This window comes from Psammomys obesus, unplaced genomic scaffold (assembly GCF_907164565.1).
Source record: "Psammomys obesus unplaced genomic scaffold, mPsaObe1.curated_primary_1811, whole genome shotgun sequence".
Taxonomy (NCBI): Eukaryota; Metazoa; Chordata; class Mammalia; order Rodentia; family Muridae; genus Psammomys; species Psammomys obesus.
The window spans coordinates 682,457-702,571 of record NW_026596125.1 but is presented as its reverse complement, the minus strand read 5'-3'; the positions used below and the strand labels follow the sequence as shown (position 1 = coordinate 702,571).

General features: G+C 47.6%; 1 protein-coding gene across 2 annotated transcripts in view; it reads left to right on the top strand.

The window, feature by feature from the left end:
- Positions 1-20,115, top strand: part of Aldh18a1 (aldehyde dehydrogenase 18 family member A1) — a 34,632-nt gene that overhangs the window by 12,414 nt on the left and 2,103 nt on the right. The window contains exons 6-17 of one of the 2 annotated variants that reach the window (XM_055591524.1): positions 2,673-2,825; positions 3,229-3,319; positions 6,685-6,809; positions 7,848-7,992; positions 8,622-8,695; positions 10,162-10,255; positions 11,493-11,713; positions 13,456-13,593; positions 15,353-15,548; positions 15,656-15,777; positions 18,371-18,557; positions 19,577-19,672. In XM_055591524.1, the coding sequence (XP_055447499.1) occupies positions 2,673-2,825; positions 3,229-3,319; positions 6,685-6,809; positions 7,848-7,992; positions 8,622-8,695; positions 10,162-10,255; positions 11,493-11,713; positions 13,456-13,593; positions 15,353-15,548; positions 15,656-15,777; positions 18,371-18,557; positions 19,577-19,672 (1,642 nt within the window). Of the gene's footprint in view, positions 1-2,672; positions 2,832-3,228; positions 3,320-6,684; positions 6,810-7,847; positions 7,993-8,621; positions 8,696-10,161; positions 10,256-11,492; positions 11,714-13,455; positions 13,594-15,352; positions 15,549-15,655; positions 15,778-18,370; positions 18,558-19,576; positions 19,673-20,115 lie in introns of both variants that reach the window. The other variant, XM_055591523.1, reaches the window with a different exon arrangement.

Genomic DNA, 20,115 nt, shown 5'->3' with positions numbered 1-20,115 from the left:
AGGAAGGGGGCTACGGCTGGGATACAAAATAAATAACCTGTGATTAATATAAAAAATAAAAATTATAATTTTTAAAAAATTGTGATTTTAATCACCCGGGCAGCCAAGCAGTAAATAAAAACATCTAAAACGCAGTCCTCTAACTGGTAAAAAAATAAAGCCTAAAGTTATTATTTGTCAACTTCTCTCGTACCTCTGACCCTGATAGCTATGTGGCTATTATTTTACACAGGAGGTATCTCGGGTTTGGGGTGTTGCTTGTTTGTTTGTTTTCTTTTTGGAGACATGGTTTCACTGCGTAGCCCTTGGCTGTCCTGGAACTCTGTTGACCAGGCTATCCTAGAACTCACAGAGGTCTGCCTGCCTCTGTCTCCCAAGGGCTAGGATTAAAGGCATGCCCCGTGACGTCCTGTCATATCTCAGGGTTTGTGCCTTCATTTCCTATTGCTTTTTCTGGTTCTCTGTCATCTTTGTAGTTGCCACCCCTAGTCAAGTTCTCATATTGTATCAGTGTTCCCAAGTGTGCTAAAACAGAAGGGGGTGGAGTTCTTCCCCTATGGCCTGTGACTGTAACCTCAGACTTAGTTTTCAGTCATTGTGTCAGTTCTCAACCTATGGGTCGCCATCCCCTTGGCAAGCCACTGTCCCCAAAAATATTGACATTATAATTCATAACTGTATCAAAATTATAGTTGTGAAGTAGCAACAAAAATAGTTTTATGGTCACCATGGCATGAGGAACTGTATTAAAGGGCTGCAGCATTAGGAGGGTTGAGAGCTGCTGACATAGTGCAGATACAATGGAAATCTCCATATCCGTCACACGTGCCATCCGCTCTCTCTTCTCTGCGGTCCATCAACAGTGTTAGTTGTTCAGTGCCCGGAGCCAAGCGAGGACACGTGGGTCCAGCGACCGCACTTTTGTTGTGTTTTATTTATTTACTTTTCCTCAGAGTTGATGTTTTTGGACAGGTTCTGTTTTGCTTTGTTGGTGGTGACAGTCCCATTAGAAGTCGCTGCCACTTTTTGCGTTGATGTTGAGCTAAAGCTCTGCCCATCCTGTTCCCAAGTGGCTCCAGTCCCTGGGCCTCTTCCACCCGGGCCCCTCTTCCACATGGGGCTTATCACACGTGCTCTTTGCACCTTCCCCTTTGGTTCCTTATATTTTCTCCAGGAATCCTGTGTAGAAGACTGTTATCAGTGGGTTTGAGACTACCTCGTGGGCCTCAGGGTAAAGACTTACCCAAGTGCAGCAGCTTGTGTTTCCTTCATAGAAATGAGTCTGATTTGTCATCTCAGCCAGCCAATTTCCTTTGATTTCCTTTGCCCAGGCACCAGCTTCCCTGCCTGGAACCCCACTCCTCACCCCTCACCCCTACCCCTGTGTCCTTGCCTTCCTAGCTACAGCCGAAGCAGCCCTTGTTTGTGAAGCTGTTGTAGTGACAGGTGTTTCCCTGGACCTTTAGCCCTCCTGCTCACCCCTCCCATACCCCTTCTGTACCCATATGCTTCTATCTGCAGCCTCACACAGGCATGCCAAACCCAGTGGCTCCAGCTTTGGCCGCAGAACTAAAGCTTTCCAGAAAGGAGTCACGTTTTCTTACAAGCACATGCCACACGCCATCCCACCGTGACCATCCTTATTCTCCATTCCCGTAGCTGGGACGGGGATCCCTGTTTCAGAGGGACTCAGCAACACATGTTGAGTGAGGGGTTCTTTCCCTTGGCCACACTTCTGCTTTGCCTCCATTACCTGTGTTTTATGAGCAGTGAGGCATCTGCCCTGTTGCAGCGTTCTTGGGTCTCCCGGCCAGACCCTGGTTGCAGACAGGCCTTAACTGCTGCCTTTTGTAGCACCTCCTCCACCTTCCCTTCGTCAGGGATTGCAGGAAAACATTTTTGTTTTTTGGCTTTTTCCAGAGTTTTCTATCACTTAGTTTCTCGCTGTCATTCTCATTCTCTTTTCTCTACTGTTACCTTTTGCCTGATATTCTTGGACAAAAACAGATCCATTGACAGCCTTCACCCCACCTCTCTACCCATAAGCACCTTATTCTGGTTCTTTTCCCCTGAACTATGTTCTCTCTAGCCTTTCTTTATGCTCATCCCTATTCCCACACTCAAACATAGTATCCTTAACTCCGATAGGGCCCTGCACTGGAGCAAAACTAGGGACAGCCTAGCCCTGTTCCAGTTTGTCTAAGGCACTCTTGAAGACTGGTAAGCCATTTGCTCACTCACCTAGCACATAGGTGCCTACTATGGCCAGCCCCTGAGTCAGATTCAAAGTACGGAAATATTTTTTACAGATATTTTTTACAGTCACGGATCCCTTTAAAGTGGGTGCATCGGTTTCCCAATTTTGTAAAATCTTCCAGACAATTGTAATTTAAGGGTCTCTCAGACAATTTGCTAAGCATATTAGAAATGTAATTCAGTGGGAGCATGCTGGCTAGATATGCCAGACCCTAGGTTCACGCTCTAGCACTACAAAAAAAACCTAATTTTTTTAATTAAAAAAGGAAAATAGAAGAAGAAATTGGATCAGTAGCCAAAGGTGTGTTTTCTAGAAGTCTAAAGCCTGTCTCTCCAATGCTCAGCATCTTTTCATGCCATTCCTAGAGAGTTCATCATTCCTCCCACCCCCTGCATCTTCTGCTTAATCTCCTCAGATTCTGGTGACCAATTTGGATTTCCACGATGAGCAGAAGCGCAGGAATCTCAACGGCACGCTCCACGAGCTGCTTCGGATGAACATCGTCCCCATCGTGAACACGAATGACGCTGTTGTCCCCCCAGCTGAGCCCAACAGTGATCTCCAGGGGGTAAATGTGGGTACAGTAGTCCTAAGAGTTGAGCATGCTGGAGACCCTGACTAACACTGCTGGGCTGCATGTACTAACACTGGACGTTTGGCATGAGCAAGAGGAGAAAGCGCGAGACCTGGCATTGCAGAGCCTTGGCTGCAGAGGACCCTCTGACCTGAGGGAGCTTCCTTCTTCAGTGGATGAGGTGCTACCGTGGCGTGGATGGTGCCGTGAGCATGGCTTGAAGAGTTCGGCATGCATGTGCAGAGGGAAGCCTTTGCATTGTGCAGGCAGCGGGGCCTGAGCTCTCATTTGCATATTTTGGAGCATTGGTTTTGCCTGCCAGAGCCTACCTGGGTGCTTCTGGGAATCTCTTTTCGGACTTCATAGCCAACTCACTCCTTTTTTTCCTGCCTTGTAGGTTATTAGTGTTAAGGATAATGACAGCCTGGCTGCCCGTCTGGCCGTGGAGATGAAAACTGACCTCTTGATTGTCCTTTCAGATGTAGAAGGTACATAGCAACGCCCTTTACTTTTGTTCCCGCATGTGAGCACGTGGTTTTTCTTCTGATCATTTTTCACAATAGACAGTTACTTCCTGGACCATGTGAGCTGAAGGTTTTCTGTGACTTGGGTGGGCATTTCTACAAAATGCAGTTTGAATGCAGAAATGATATTTTCAGATACTTTCATGGTTTCTTTAAAAAAAAGAAAAACAGCTTCAAGGAAATACCACATAATTCAACTATTTAAAGTTTTCAATTCAGTAATCTTTGGAGTATTCATATACTTGTACAACCATCTCCATAAACAATTCTAAGTTATTTTCCTCATCCTGACAAGAAACCTCACACCTATTAGCAGTCACTGCCTGCTTGCATCCAAATCCCCAGCCATGGACAACCTCCAGTATGTTTTCTGTCTCCAACTGTTTCCCTATTAGAGATTTTCTATGAATGGAATGATAAACTATGTGCTCCTTTGTCACTGGCTTTTTTCACTTAGTAGAATGTGTTCAAGATTCATCTACATTAGTGTGCACCAATGATCTGTTTCTTTTTAATTGTTTTATTTTATATGCATTGGCATAAGGGTGTCAAACCACCTGGAACTGCTTACAGACAGTTGTGAGCTGCCATGTGGGTGTTGGGAGTTGAACCTGGGTCCCTTGGAAGAGCAGACAGTGCTCTTAATCACTGAGCCATGTTTCCAGCCTGATCTGTTTCTTTTTATTGCCAAATACTATTCCACATACCACATTTTACTTTTTAATCATCAGTTGGCGGGCATCTGTCCTGTTATTAATAATGCTGCTGGGAGTCTACTTTTGTATGGGTGGTTTTCGTTTGCTTTCTTTTTTTTTTTTTTTTTTTTCACCTAAGAGTATAATTGTTGGGCTTCATGACAGAATGCTCACCTAGCAAGAGCAAGGCCCTAGATCCAATCCCCAACTCTACAATTAAAAATGAGAGGTAAGGAAGAGTGGGAGGAGATTCATGTGGTAACTTGGTATTCACAACCACCGTAGTGTTTTCTGAAGCTGTTGGGCTATTTGATGTTGCCACCCACGGAGTATGAAGGAGCTAAAATGTCTGACCCTTGACAATACCTGTTTGTTACTGTGTTGTAACTGTCTTAATGAGAAGTCTTCAATCATTTCCTTTAAAAAGGAAACGTATGCTGAGCTCAGAGGACAATTTGTGAGAGTTGATTTTCTGTTCCATCACTTGAATCCTGGGGATCAAACTCAGGCTCAATGTTAAGCACCTTTGCCATCTTAGAGCAGTATCCTATGTTAAAGATCCTGATGGTGGGATTAGAAGACTGGAGGAAGAGTAATAGGCAGAATTACAGAGTGTGAAGGCCTCTGGAAAATGTCTCCTGATGTGACAGTCTTTCCCACACAGTTACCTGAAACTGAACAGCTCCTCAATCCACATCACACCTGTCACCTTCTGGGAAGAACCCAGCCTGGAATCCTGGAGCTGTGGGCACTGGCTGAGCCTTGCAGGCTGGCCACTTACTGCTGCTCATGTGTTAGCATTGCACACTGATTCCCTCAATCCCCAGAGGGGTTTTACACAGAACAGGATTGTCCTAAAGATTTGGAGTGATGTGGGCATCCTGTATAGGGAAAGCAGCGATTTAAAGCCAAAAATGGCTGAGGAAGTGGCTCAGTGGGCAAAGCACTGGTCTAGCAAGCACGAGCACCCACCAGACATTAAAAAGGAAGGAAAGAAAGAAAAAGAAAGGAAGGAAAAGCCAAGTGTAGGTTTGTAATCTGAGAGCTAAGGAGGCAGAAACAGCTTGGTGCTGATCGGTCTAGCCCAATTGGTAAGTTCCGGGCTAGTGAAACTCTTTGTCTTTTAAAAGTAAAAAAAAAAAAAATAGGAGATGGTAACTGAGAAATGACACCTGAGGTTGTACTCTGCCTTCTGCACGTACATGATTGTGTATATACCTAGACACTCGTGTGAGCCTGCACATACATGTACATGTAAACACACAAAACCAAAAAACACTACCACCCAAAATGTGCTGTAGCAGTTGTCAGCCACGGGCAGTGTTTTTAATGTGTCTCCCCTTTGGTCGTGATTTGACACCATGTTTCCAGGCCCCTCTTACCCTTCTCCTTTCCCCTTCCAGGGTCTCTGCTCTTTCAAAGTGAAACTGTGAGAACTGTTTTAAAGATATATTTATTTACTTTACATATATGAGTGCTCTATCTGCATGTACAGCTGCATGCCAGAAGAGGGCATCAGATCCCAGTATAGATGGTTGGGAGCCACCATGTGGTTGCTGGGAATTGAACTCAGAACCTCTGGAAGAGCAGACAGTGCTCTTAACCACTCAGCCATTTCTCCAGCCCCTGTGGGGATTTTTTTAACCTTGTGTTGTATACATATAGCATTTCATTTCAGTGTGGTATTACCCTGTTCAGTTGCATACAGGCTATTTGTTTCATGGTGATAAAGCCAGCCCAAGTGCTGAGAGTCATAGCTCTTCTGCTGACTCAGTCCAACCTTTAAGACACTTGCTCGTAAACCAGGAGGTGTCGGTCTGCTTGATTGGAAGGGTGTATGGTGAGAATGAATGAGTACTTGCCTAACATCTCGACCTGCCCAAATGGTATAATACTGGTACTACGTTTTAACTCTAATTTCTTTTAGTTTCCTATCCCTCTACCCCCTAACATTAGGTAGAAGAGAAAGGTTATATTTAGTTCCTTGGGTCAGTATCCAGCAGTCCAGCTAGCCAGCAAACAGCAAATACAGCATCAGGAAGAACCAGCAGCCTTCTTCCTTCTCCCACCATCTTCAAGCATCTCCTCTCTTGGAGCATCCTTTCTCTGGGCTCTGATATTTATTCCCCCTCAGAGTCCCCAAAATTCCACTAACTGCAGCTGGCAAAGACCACGATGCCCCTCTCTGAGCCACACAAGGCAGTTATCAGCTGTGGACAAACTATCAGCAGCCCCATGTCCCACACTTGGGATTGAAACAAAGACAGAGCTGGGTTTTTACAGAAATGGAAATGTCCGCTGCAGAGTGTGGCAACTGTACTGTTTCTGCGCTCATCTCTCCTTCGGTTCTGCTGCTCAGGTGCAGCATGGTGAGCTGGGATGGCAGAGGGGAGGGCTCTTGCCAGTGCTGTGGGCACTGTGCCAAGGATGTGACCGTGCCCGGAGGCCCAGATACATTTGCTTAAGGCTGTCTAAAGAGCACACTGACCCCTTATCCTCTTTCCCGCTGAGACAGGAGCTGGTACAGTACAATCATTGCTTTTGTTGTTGTTTTGTTTGTTTGTATTTTTAGTATAGTAGCAAGTGCCTAGGGAGGCCTTTGTGCAGTGTCACCGACTCTGATCCACTTTTTAGGCCTCTTTGACAGTCCCCCGGGCTCAGATGATGCAAAGCTCATTGACATATTCTATCCGGGAGATCAGCAGTCTGTGACATTTGGAACCAAGTCAAGAGTGGGACTGGGGGGCATGGAAGCCAAGGTAAGCTGATTCTGAACTCTCCAGTCATCAAGCCCACGTGGCATTTTAACATTTTTACTGCTAAGCTTGTCTGGACGCCTATGGTTCCAATATGACACATACACTTAAATGTGCACATATTTAAATGTTTTGTGGCTGTCGTATACCTATGTTTAGTCATGTCTTTAGATGTATTTTATTTTATTAACATGAGCAGTACATTTTGTGCATGTGTTCACTGCTTTTTTTTGTTGCTCTGACATAATAGTGGACAAAAGCTATTCTGGCTCACAGATTGAGGGCATGGTCCTGCAAGGCAGGGAAGCCGTGGCAGCTGCTGACATGGCAGCTAGGCCCATTGCATCCACAGTCAGGAAACAAAGACGTACTGGTGCCCGGCTCACTCCCTCCTCCTGACTTAGCCTGCGGCCCCAGCTCACATCTAGGGTTCTCCTTTTCCAGTTAAAACTTTCTGGAGACTCAGAAGTGCATTTCCATAATGAATACAAATCCAGTCAAGCAGATAATGAAAATTAGCTCTCACAGTGTTGTAACCATAGAGGGCAGGGTCCATATAATTTTCACACTTAATAAATCTTCTGTTATCAACTCAGATATTTCTGAAAGTTTTTCAAAACTCCTTTCTTTCCCATTGTTTGTTCTTATAGGCTCTATACCCTTAATGCAGAATATCACCTATAGCAATGTTAGAAAAGAAGAACAGAGCCTTGTTCACAAAAATCCTGTTCCAGTTATTCCTCTAGCCATCCAGTTGTAGCCATTTAGGCATGACAAATCAAAATGTGCAAGTTTTGAGTTTGGTACTAGAGGGTCTCAGAGAAAACAGGACTCATTGCTTCCCCTTCAGGCAGTACATGCTGAGCTGGTCCAGAAAGTGATGGTGGGCTTGCATGTGTGTTCCCAGATCCTGAGCTGTTACACACGCCCCTCTATTTATTTAGCTTGCTAAATATGGAACTGTGTCTTATGTCATCATGCAAGTTTAAAGTGTATGTTTCTAGGTCTGAATCTCTTCTTGGATCTAACCCGACCCCTTAGGTGAAAGCTGCGCTCTGGGCTTTGCAAGGTGGAACTTCTGTCGTCATTGCCAACGGAACCCACCCAAAGGTGTCCGGGCACGTCATCACAGACATCGTGGAGGGAAAGAAAGTCGGCACCTTCTTTTCAGAAGTAAAGCCTGCTGGTGAGTAGTTCTCCCTCAGGTCCCATAGCCTGTGGATAACAGCCAGCGCTGCCCCAGCCTCGATGGGACTGAAGCCTGAGCTCTCACCCTGCAAATCCAGGTTATGAAATCAGTGAGGCCACATCATAAACACTGGCATTTTAAACACTGTTTGCAGAACTGGATTTTGTAAGAATCTCTTAGTCCTCCTAGTCTCCCAAACCAGGAAACACTTGCGAGGCCTGCACTAAGAACTAACAGGTGCTAGATATGCAGAGAGGTGCATAAGACAGGGTCTGAGTTCTGAAGCACACACAAAGATGTGCCTTGTTATCTGTGCTCACAAATGCCAGCACATAAGCAGTGTGCTCCACAAAGCACAGCTGAGCTCCGGAAGGCACAGAGACTTGTCAACATAAGACGCAGGACTGTGTTCATCCCTGAGTTACACTGGCATGTGTTGGTTTGTTTATGGTTTATGTATGGTATGTTTGTTTATGTATGGTATGTTTATGGGGGAGGGGTATTGCCATTCTGTTGGCCTTGGTGATCTCTGTGTGCCAAACAAGCACACTACGACACCAGGCGTTCTTCCGCATTCAGTCAGTGTGAAGCTCACCACGGTCTGATGCTTGCATGTGCTCTTGCAGGCCCTACAGTGGAGCAGCAGGGGGAGATGGCTCGATCTGGAGGGAGGATGCTGGCCACATTAGAGCCTGAGCAGGTGAGGACACTCACTCACAGCTTGGTGCGTTCTGGTTTAACGGTCAAGTCTGCTGGCCCCATTTATTCCTAGTGTTAGAAGAATCATCTGAAATGATTGTATGCTCCCCTTAGTCTGAAGAAAATCTTTCTGTCACATTTGTCACAAAACACATTTCTGTGTTTTGATCAAAGACAAGCTAAGGGAAGCTGTAGATCTGACACATGGCAGACATGGACACATAGGAAAGTTACCCCTTCCTGCCCACTGAAGCACCTGCAAAACCTGCCAGAGAGAGCTTCGGAGCCTGCTCTGTGATTAACCCCTCCTTGTCTATAGTGAGTTAGTCTCAGGGGCAGTGCAGTAAAGCTGGAGATGAGGAGGACAGGTGAAATCCAGGGCAGACTTCCCAAGGGTGTGCCGCTGTGGCTGGAGGGTTACAGGCTTCTTCTGTGGGGCACTTTGGTCTGAGAAGGGAGAAGAGAAAAGCTAGCTACAGGGGAAGAAAGTTAAAACCAAGGAGGAGCCTGGCTTCTCTCAGACCACTCTGCTTTGCTTCAGTTATCTTCACACCCGCTATCCCATTTCCCAGAAAGATGGCTAAGGATAAGTCTCCTTGGGCATGAAGGACTGGGATTTTCTCCTTTACCAAGTGACTTTACCAAGTAATTAACCAAAAAGAAAAGCCGAAGTGCTTCAGCAATAGCTCGGTGTTAAGAGCGCCGATTGCTCTTCCAGAGGTCCTGAGTTGGACTCCCAGCGCTCACACAGCAGCTTACAGTCATCTGTCACTCCAGTTCCAAGGTGGTCTAGTACCCGCCCTCTTCTGGACTCCACAGACACTGTGTGCTTGAGGAGCATGGACACACATGCAGCCAGAACTCTCATACCCATAAAACAAAATAAAAAAAATAAATCTCAAAAAAAATGCCAAGAAAGAAAAGCCAGGTTTAAAACTTGCCCGGAACGGCCCGGCATTAGTGGTGCATGCTTTGATCCCAGTGCTCAAGATGCAGAGGCAGGCAGATCTCGGTGAGTTCAAGGCCAACCTGGACTACAGAGCGAGTAAGAGGGGCTACACAGAGAAACCCTGTCTCAAAAAACAATGCAACAGCAACAACAAAAACTTACCTGAGAAATAACAGTCTATTGATAGAAAATCTGTAAAGTTGTCTGTGTCATTCCTAATTTTACATGCCAGTTTATCTCATGGTCAAATTACATAACTCATCACATCCCCAGTGCTGAGCCATAGATTCCTAATGACATTAATCAGGAGTGAAAAAGGAGAAGGAAAAGAAGAAATGAGGGCAGGTGGGAACATATTAGGAGGTGGGCACCGCCAGGAATGTGTGGGAAAAGGGGATTTCAGTCTGTGGCAGCTTCGGCTCCAGGGACAAGCCTGGCACTGTGATGGTAGAGGAAGAAGCATGTGCATTCTTGTATACCCCTGGTGTGTCCATGGCTTGCTTTTGCTTTTCTTGTAGAGATCTGAAATCATCCATCATCTGGCAGACCTGCTGACAGACCAGCGGGAAGAGATCCTGTTAGCCAACAAAAAAGACTTGGAGGAGGCAGAAGGTAAGGAGTGTTCCTGCATTTCTCTTTGTGTTGTTCTTCTTTATCCTTGTGTGGTTCTTTCTGCTCCTCTTCTTCTCTCCTCTTTCTCTTCCTTCTCTCCTCTTCCTCCTCCTTCTCTTCTTTTTCTTCTTTTTTTTTTTGTTTTGGTTTTTGTTTTATAGAGACAGGGTTTCTTTGTGTAGCCCTGGCTGTCCTGGAACTCACTCTGTAGACTACGTTGGCTCTGGATTCAGATATATTCACCTGCCTCTGCCTCCCAAGGGCTTGGATTAAAGGTGTGCACTACCACCTCCCAGCTACTGATAATTCTTACCTCTATCTAAAGACAAGATTGTTTGAAGAAATTATATTATTTATTATATGTAATTTTCATCAAAGGTGGGTGGCGGATACTACCTAAGTTTTTCTTTTTCTAACTATTCTTAGTATTTAGTCCTGCTCCATTTCCAGATATTTTAAACCAACCCTCCAAGGAGCTTTTCTTGTTCCCAAGGCTCATGTGAGGTCTGGCTTCTGTGGCAATTTTAGATTTTTACCAGAAAAGGATACTGAGAACTTCACTGCTGTAGACGCTCAGCTAATGAAGGCTGAGACCATCATATTAGCAGGCACTGTGCTAAGGGCTTTCTCAGTAGATGACCAGTTACAGTCAGCAAGGCCCAGGTGCCTTCCTTCTTTCCTCTTCATTCTCTGGTTTGTCATTTTAAGACAGTGGGGGCTAGCTGGGTGTGGTGGCCACATAGTAAGGCCCTGTCTCAAATAATAACAACAGCAACAGAAAGATAAAGTAGACAAATCATGATTGTTTTTGATGCCACTGAGACATCAACCTGTGCACACATGCATCGGCCATGTTTGATGGGTAGGCCTGATGTTTCACGGTTGGCTTTTTTTTCACACGCCATATTCCAGATAGCCCGGCTTGTCAGTAGCTGTGGTACATTATGTGTAACAACTACATCTCAGCCTCTTGTCAAAACTGTTAGGTAGAAACCAGGCCTCCATGTTTTGAAATGCTGGAATGTTTTGGAATGTCACGTGCTAAACGTGATGATTTGGGGACATGAGGTGCAGGTGTCAAGCCAGCCCTCCCCGCCCCCAGGAAGGACTATGTAAGGATGCAGGGCACTGCATCCCCAAGGCTCTCAGCTCCATGTCTATTCCTACCATAGTAAAGCTGGTGGCCAAAGCCCCCTCGCAGCCGCCACTTGACCGTTTCATCCCATTGCCTTTGCAGGAAGACTCGCAGTCCCTCTGCTGAAGCGCCTCAGCCTCTCCACATCAAAACTGAACAGCTTGGCCATCGGGCTTCGACAGATTGCAGCCTCTTCCCAGGACAGCGTGGGCCGTGTCCTGCGCCGGACTCGGGTTGCCAAAAACCTGGAACTAGAGCAAGTAACTGTCCCAATAGGTGTTTTACTGGTGATCTTTGAGTCTCGTCCGGACTGTCTACCCCAGGTAGGTGTGACCATCACCAGGGCTAGAGATAAGTCACCAAAGATAGATGTATGTATGCATGTATATACATGTGTAAAAGAAAGATCTTTTTCTTCAAAGATGCAAAGATATTTCCACGGGGTTATCAGTTTATTATTAAGGTGGGTTATGCTCTACATCCTTCCAGACATCCCAGAGCAGAGATGCAGCTGACCCACTAGAAAGTTTAATATTCCTTGTCACGCTTTTAAGTGTCGGGCTGCCGCTGGGGCCCAGATCACCCCTGCAGGGAGGGGGAGAACAGATTCCCAGTTCTGAGACCGCACATCCCTGCTGGCTTGCTAGCGATCCTTCACCTAACACCTGTCCACCCACACACAAAAAGACTCCATTGTCAGTGCCACAGAGTGCTTCCTGTAGGCACATCTAATAGAAAAGGCGCTCTGGGTTGTTAATGGAAGACTGAATGCAGGCCTCTTTAAGGAATGGGGTTAGTCCATGACAGAGCAGCCATGCTGAGAAACATGAGGGGCCAGTAGAGAGTCGGCCTTGCTTTGTTGCCCTAAACTATCTGAGAAATCAATAAACATTTTCCCCACTCAGCTATGAGTGGGTTAAGGTGAACTCTTTCTTTGTACTGGCTCTGAGGTCTCAAAGGAAAATTCTGTTTTTAAAATGAAAAGCTAGTCTCTCTGTGTGTAAGGCATAGGGGACTGTGGAGCCTGCAGTGCTCTGTGGCGGGTACTCCCTGACTGGGCCTCACACCAGCTTGTTCCTCACAGGACTCCCTTCCCAGGGTTGTCTGTCCTCATCACCCCTCTGTCCACAAGCTTGTCTTGTAGAAGAGCCCGTTGGTGGCTGCAAACCTCATGTGTGCTAGCAGGAATGGTCCTAATTCCCTGTGACTCTGTTCTTGAAATGTCCTGGCCACCTCTCAGCCACCAGATTCCTCACAAGGAATAAATAGGCTTTTCCTTGTGGCTGAGGCTGCTCACCTGAAGCATAGCCCTGGGTGACGACATACAAAAAACTGTGCGTGGAACATGGTATCTGCATTTAGCTGGAGAATGTTTACACACCCTTCCTAAGGGGCTCAAGGGCAACTCAGGTGAATAGAAAGCATTAAGAACCCCTAATCTAAGCTGGTTGTGGTGGTGCACACCTGTGATTCCAACACTCAGAGAGGCAGAGGGAGGCAGATCTCTGTGAGATCCAGGACAGCCTAGTCTACAAAATGAGTCCAAGACAGCCAAGCCTACACAGAGAAACCCTGTCTCAAAAAACAAAACAACCTAATTTGGAGGTTAAAAATGGCTGTGCAAAGAGTTTTAGTAGCCTTTTCCCTACAACTAGGGTGATTTTCATTTATCTGAAAGGTGTTCAGAAAAGCAGGCCTCAGGCTTAGGCAGACCACGCCTGTGTCTCTTGGCTGCTGTAATGGGATATCTCATCCTCCCCTGCCCTGAGCAGTGTGTGCTCCCCAGCAGGCTGCTTGTCACCATTCAGGCCTAGCATGAGCTTGTGTTGTCCAGATTCTCAGCATCGGGCATTTAGAGTCCCCCGTCAGTTCCAGGACCACGGTCAGCTGCGGCCACAGGTGCCCCCCAGCCTCTGCTGACTCAGTGGACACGGTTGAGTATCCCGGGGGTCCCCACCCTTTCTGGGCTTCAGTGGAGCTGGTAAAGGTTAGACAGGCCCCATAATAAAGCCCACAGCAATGCAAACATCATTGTCACTCTGACCATGTTTCCTTTGGTCTGCAGGTGGCAGCCTTGGCTATTGCAAGTGGCAATGGCTTGTTGCTCAAAGGAGGGAAGGAGGCCACACACAGCAACCGCATTCTCCACCTCCTGACCCAGGAGGCCCTGTCCATCCATGGAGTCAAGGAGGCCATACAGCTGGTAGGTCCCTGGAAATGACTCACAGAGGGCCAGGTGAGGGCTATGGAGATTTGTAGCAAATGTTAGGTTGTAGAGAAGCCAAGATGCTTCTACAGGTGAGCTTGATTAGAGAGGCAGCAAGTTTTGTGAACCCTAGGCCATTCTACAAGCCAGGTGGGTTGTCACTGGCTTGGGAGAGCCACTGCCATGCCGATGTATCCTGGCACTCCTGAGCAACTCGGTATCAATTAGACCTTCACTCTTTTTAGAAGCTTAGTTTTCTTTATTACTGTTGTCTTGTGTGTACGGGGGTGCAGGTGTGAGTGTGCGTTTAGGTCAGAGACCAACTCTGTGGAGTCACTTCCCTCCCCCCACCTTTACCTGGGTTCCAGGAACTGAACTCGGGTCTCCAGGCTTGTGTGGCAAGCACCTTTACCTGCTAAGCCATACCACTGGCCCCCAGATGCTCATTCATTAAGTTACCAGAGTGACAGACCCACTGTAGGGCTGGGTCCCTCCTATTGGTGGGGTTTTTTAGGGTCATCTGACTCGGGAGTAAAGGACCCGCCAGTCTTTGGTAGAGTTTAGATTTGGCTTAAGCCATTTTAGGAAAGTTTCTCACCAGCCCTCCTGTGGTGTGGAAGAACCAGAACATGCTGCTGCCACTGTCACCACGGTCACTCACCTGGCCGGAGCTGCCAGTTGAGTTCAGTGGGAACAGGTTCGAGTCATGTGAGACACTTTCATTAATTAGGTCCTTTAATTCTCACTATAACCTTGTGAGGAAATGCTGTTCATTCCTAGGCCCATGTTCTGGACTGGGTAAAACCAGAGTTGGGGGTACAAAAACTCAGCAGTCTATGGTAGGGTTTTGATTTGATTTAAGCCACTTCTAGAGCTTTTTTTTTTTCATGGAAGGTTCCTCCGCCCCAACATCTCAGGATTCCCTTCTCCCTGTGGGGAGGAGCTGCCTCATTGCTTGCTCAGAGAGAATCTGGTGGGAGGATTCCAGGCTTCAGAACTCAGCCCAGCTCTAGCACAGCCTGGCTGGATGGGTTCCCTTCCTGCTTGCCTCCCTCTCCTCCTCGCTCTACCAGTGCATACTAACTCACGGTAGTACATGCAGATTGCATGTAGACGGGTCTGTGTGAATATGCACAGCCACTAACCACATGTCCGCAGCATACCACAGGGCCCTTCCTGCCCTTCCCACTGTCTTTGACATTCACCATATTCAGCTCTGTTCCTGAACTTTGATAGAGTTATCCAGAATGCACTTTTCTATTTTATGACCTTTGTTTATTATTTTATTATCTTTGTGTTATTCATCTGTGGTTTTGAATCTAAGAGTTCTTTCTCCCTTTTCATGACCATGTAGTAGTTCATTTATAGCCACATACCATAGATGGATATTTGGGCTGGCCCTGGGCATTGGCTTCATGAAATAAAGTAGCTATGAGCATTCTACCACATGCATGTTGTATTTCTGTCGTAGTGTGACTAGATGGAAGACACTAACAAATCTAGAAAAGACAAGAAAATGCCTGGCACCTCTATGTCTCAACACAGCACTTGTGATTGTCTAGTCTGCATCCCAGGATGGAGGTTGTCAGTGGAAGTCTCAGGGAAATGTGACCTCCTAATGAGACCCAGCATGCCCCCAAGTGGCTGAAGTTAGTTACCAGAGTGCAGCTGCTGCTCTGCAAAGGGGAAGCTGCTCTTCCTGTGTTTTGTATAGCCAGAAAGTGCCATCTTCCTCTTTGGCTCCCTCCCTCTTCAGGTGAATACCAGAGAAGAAGTTGAGGATCTCTGCCGCCTTGACAAAATAATAGATCTGATCATTCCTCGAGGCTCCTCCCAGCTGGTCAGAGACATCCAGAAAGCTGCCAAGGGGATCCCGGTGATGGGCCACAGCGAAGGCATCTGCCACATGTATGTGGATTGCGAGGCCAGTGTGGACAAGGTCACCCGACTCGGTGAGCTGTCCCAGGGCTCCTGGGACGTGAGGGGGAAATCTTGGTGAATCCCTGGCGCCTGTGGATCGTGTACACAGGACTCACTCTTCGCTCTTCCTTTCCTTCAGTCAGAGACTCCAAGTGTGAATATCCAGCTGCCTGCAATGCCTTGGAGACTTTGCTCATCCACCGGGACCTGCTGAGATCACCCTTATTTGACCAGATCATTGATATGCTGAGGGTGGAACAGGTACGCTAGGCCCGCGGGAGACATTCGAGCAAGAACAGTCCAGGCGGCTTAAAACAGTGTGTTACACTTGGGCTGTGCGTGCAGTGCTGTGCTGAATTCAGGGGTGAATAAGACGTCACCCCTCCTCCTGCAGACTGCTGTGTGGTTGGAACTGACACACAGATGGCTGCACACATTCCAGAGTGCAGCGTTAGTTCCCTGCTGCAAAGGTCCGAGGGTAGCAGACCACGTAGCACCATACAGACTGGGATCCTTACAGCAATGTTTTATTTGGGTGGCGAAGTTGTATTTCCAACTAGGGGGGGCACAATGTTTTTACTATTTTATTTTATGTGCGAGTGTGATACCTGTGTCTGTACACCAAATGTGCCCTAGAAGGCCAGAAAAGGGCATTAGCTCCTCCGGAACTCGAGGCTCTGCCATGTGGATGCTGGGAATTGAACTGGGGTGCTCTGGAAGAACAACCGGTGCACTTAGCTGATGAGCCAGTCCTGTAGCCTCAGAAGTGACTTCAGAAGTAAAACGTATATGCCTTCATGCCTTCCCTCCAAAATGTCTTCAGCTGCCGATATAAACACCCGTACTGAGTGGCATTCAGGATGAGCAGTTTGAATAGCTTTGGGGTTTTGATCATAACCTGTCTTTGAGGTTGAATACAAGCAAATTCAGTAAGTTTGAAATACAGACAGATTTATGCTGTCCTAACTTCACAATTAAAAACTACTAGAAGGTCCCATGGTCAAATGGACAGTCTATTAAAGGTCCTTCATGGCCTCATTTCCTGTTTTCATAGCAAGTGTGAGCGAGCTCTTATGTAAGCTAATGCAGCCTATGGAAGCAGCCTGCTCTCCTTGGTTGCTGTGACCCTGACGTGGCATCCTTTTGTGTATCAAGGGAAGGATGCTTATCCATACAGTATGGCCCCAGTGTTAGGTTTCTGTGTCACTATAGCCAAACCAAACACCCAAGAAAAACAACTTAAAAGACTAATAAAAGAAACAAAACTACATGGAGGACCATACATAGCCACAGAAGAAAAGCAAATGCCTAGAATCTGTGTCTGAGCACAGCACTGTATGTCAGTCTCGTGTGAAATGCAGAAGTCTGGGGAAATGCGACTCCCTAGTGGGACCCAGCATTTCCTCAAGGCTGCAGCTAGAAAACCTGAGAACTGACAAAGCAGATGCTTCCTTTAGTTACACTGTAGCCTAACGAGGCCTGTAACCCCTTAACTTGGCTCACAGTTTCAGAGTGTTTGTTCCATCATGGTGAGGGAGTAGCTTACCTCAAGGAAGCCAGGAATCAGAGAAAGAGGGAATGTGTCTCTAGTGGTATCCTCCCTCAAGGAGGCTTATCTTCTACCATTTACCCCCTCCCAATTATCCATCCTACTACAGAGCCATCAAAGGGTTAATCCACTCATTAGGCCAGAGGTCTAATGAGATCTAAGTTTCTCTGGAAACCCCGTCACAAGCACATGCAAAGGTGTACTTCAGTAATCCCCCGTCGGTCAGAACTATACCCAGCACCTTAAATCCTTTGAAATCAAAAGTGTACCGCACAGAGTAAAGGGGAATCAGAACCCACATCACTGCTCACTGCATTCAAGTCTGTATGCTAGTGGCCCACCTGATTGCTGGCTTCCTGTAGATGCCAAATATCACAGTCACCTTCCTGCACGGGAGGAAAGGTGTCCTCGGCTAGAACCGAGCGCCCTCACCTTAATGTGGGCAAACCCTTGGCATCCTCAGTGTCGGAATGAGGATTGCATTGATGGGCTTCAAACCAAGATGAGGCCATGTGCATGCTGCATGCAGCACCTTTGTGTGCAGGAACTAAATCCTCAGGGTGACCTGAGGACAGACAGACTGGGTCTCCCAGTCCTGGAGAAAGTGGAGTGCCCAGTAAAGTCACAGTCAGGGCCTCAAGCCACCAGGCAGGACAGATACAGCTTGTCATAGCTGGAGCCACGACCTGAATGAATCAAGGCATGAACCTAGTCCTGTGCAGTCTGAGAGAGCAAGCCTGTGCGGGATCAGACTGTGGTTAAGTCCCTCCGTGGCCAGCCCAGAAACCTTACATTCCTCTAAGTAGGAACAGGGTCATTTTGAGAGCCTGGAACTGGTGTGACAGGCCAGAATTGTACAGGTACTCAGCCTTGAGCGCCAAGCCAGGCCTCCCCTGGGGTGTAGGAAGGGAAGATACATATATGTTGCCGCCTTCTTCTCATGAATCCAGCACAGGTTCCACTTCATGGAGAATGGGAGTTTATGATTAAATGTTCCTTCAGTAAAAAGGCAGCAGTCAGGGACTCATGTGCCTCATGCATTCAGCATTCATTTGACTCCTGCTCCAGCTTGCTTAAGGGCCTGCTGCTGGAACAGTGGCCAGTAAGCCCTGGCCTGGCACCAGAGCAGAGCATGCTGGTGAGGAGGGCAAGATCACCCTGCAGGCCTATTAGCTATCTGGCTGCGGCTCGCCAGGGCCTTGGTGCGTTACCCAGGCTCCTCTTCAACCCGGCAAGTTGCCCAGCTACTGGCTCCTGCTGCTGCTGTACTACTCTTGGTTTTGTATCGGATTTCCTTTCTGACAGGTAAAAATTCACGCAGGCCCCAAGTTTGCCTCCTACCTGACGTTCAGCCCCTCAGAAGTGAAGTCACTCCGAACAGAGTATGGGGACCTGGAAGTGTGCATCGAAGTGGTGGACAGCACCCAGGAAGCCATTGATCACATCCATAAGTACGGCAGCTCCCACACAGATGTCATCGTCACGGAGAACGGTCAGTTTGCACTGCTTCAGGCATGCGGTGTCAGGTCTCTCTGCTCTGACCCTCAGTTGATGCTGTCGCTCTCAGTCCCTCTGGCCCTGCAGGAAAGCACACGCCAGACTGACCAGTGACAGTTGTAGCACTGGAGAAAAGCTCATGGCTTAAACCCTCTCTGATCTAACTGTGGGTCCATCCCAGGGGCCTCCATCGGCCTAGTGCAGGGATGACTGGCAGTACTCTAAAGATGGCTTCCCCTGCTTGAGAGGCATTACCTTTTTACCCATGCAGCTGCCCTACCAAGTAGTTCAGAGCCAGACATGACTAAACATCTATAATCTCAGAACTCAGGAAACTAAGGCTGGAGGATTGACCCAAGTTGCAAGCCTGACCAGCAAGACCGAGGGTCCAAGAAAAGGAAAATTTTTAAAAATGTACAGCTGAAGAAACCAGCACCTGGAGGTTAAGAGCAGGACAACTGCACACTGATTTATTTAACACCCATAAGCGTATCAGAGGTCATGCCAGGGCATCTGGCTCTGAGGCCTGGTAGTAAAGGAAGCCTCATCGCCCCTGAGGAACTCACAGCCGATTTACTGGCGCTCTAATCATAGCACCAAGGAGCGGCAATCATTAACTGACCACTTACCATGAGGCATTGGGGTGAGGGTTCCCAGGGGCCAACTGGCTTCATCCTCTACAACCTGAAAACCAGGTAATGTCCTCCCTTCTCACCCAGGCACGTGGATGGTCACTGGCCTGCTCAAGGGCACAGAGCTGATGGGTATGGACTTAGTGGTCAGGCCTAAACAGGGTGTCCCAGCATGGAAGCACAACTGCTTAGAAACCTGATTCGCCATCCCCAGCCATGGCATCTGGTTCGCCATCTTCCTCTTCAGAGCTGTCCTAAGCCTGTGTGTTTGACGTGTGAGGAGACATGCGAGGCCAGATCTGTCACTGGGGAGTGACCAAAAATGGGATTGTTTGCCATTCGTCATCCTCATTTGCTTTCTCTCCCCCCCACCCCCAACCAGAGAAAACAGCCGAGTTCTTCCTCCAGCACGTGGACAGCGCCTGTGTGTTCTGGAATGCCAGTACTCGCTTCTCTGATGGCTACCGCTTTGGACTGGGTAAGAAAGACAAGGAAAAGATGTCCCCTGTGGCTCTCCCCACCACAGACTCTAAACACCACAGCAAAGTAAAGACACCTCCCTCCAGTCAGGTGTGTGACCCAGATACAGAACAGACAGAGAATCAAGGATAACCCTGTTCGCTACCTGCATTGGTGGGACTTCCACCTGTGAAGAAGCAGCTGCTCTTAATTCCTTTTCCATAGATGGGGAAACCAAGAGACAAGTCAAGTCACTTGCCCAGAGTCACACAGCCAATGTCAGACCTAACATGCACAAGGCCGGGCACCCCCACCGCAGTGCAGGCAGGCACAGCTTGGTTCACAAGCTGCTGTGGTCCCCTTGAGCCTGCCACGGCAGACGCACAGCTTTCGAGCGACACAGAGATAGGAGCCACAACGTAGAACGGGAGGTGTAGGTACCTGCACAGAGCCTGAACACCA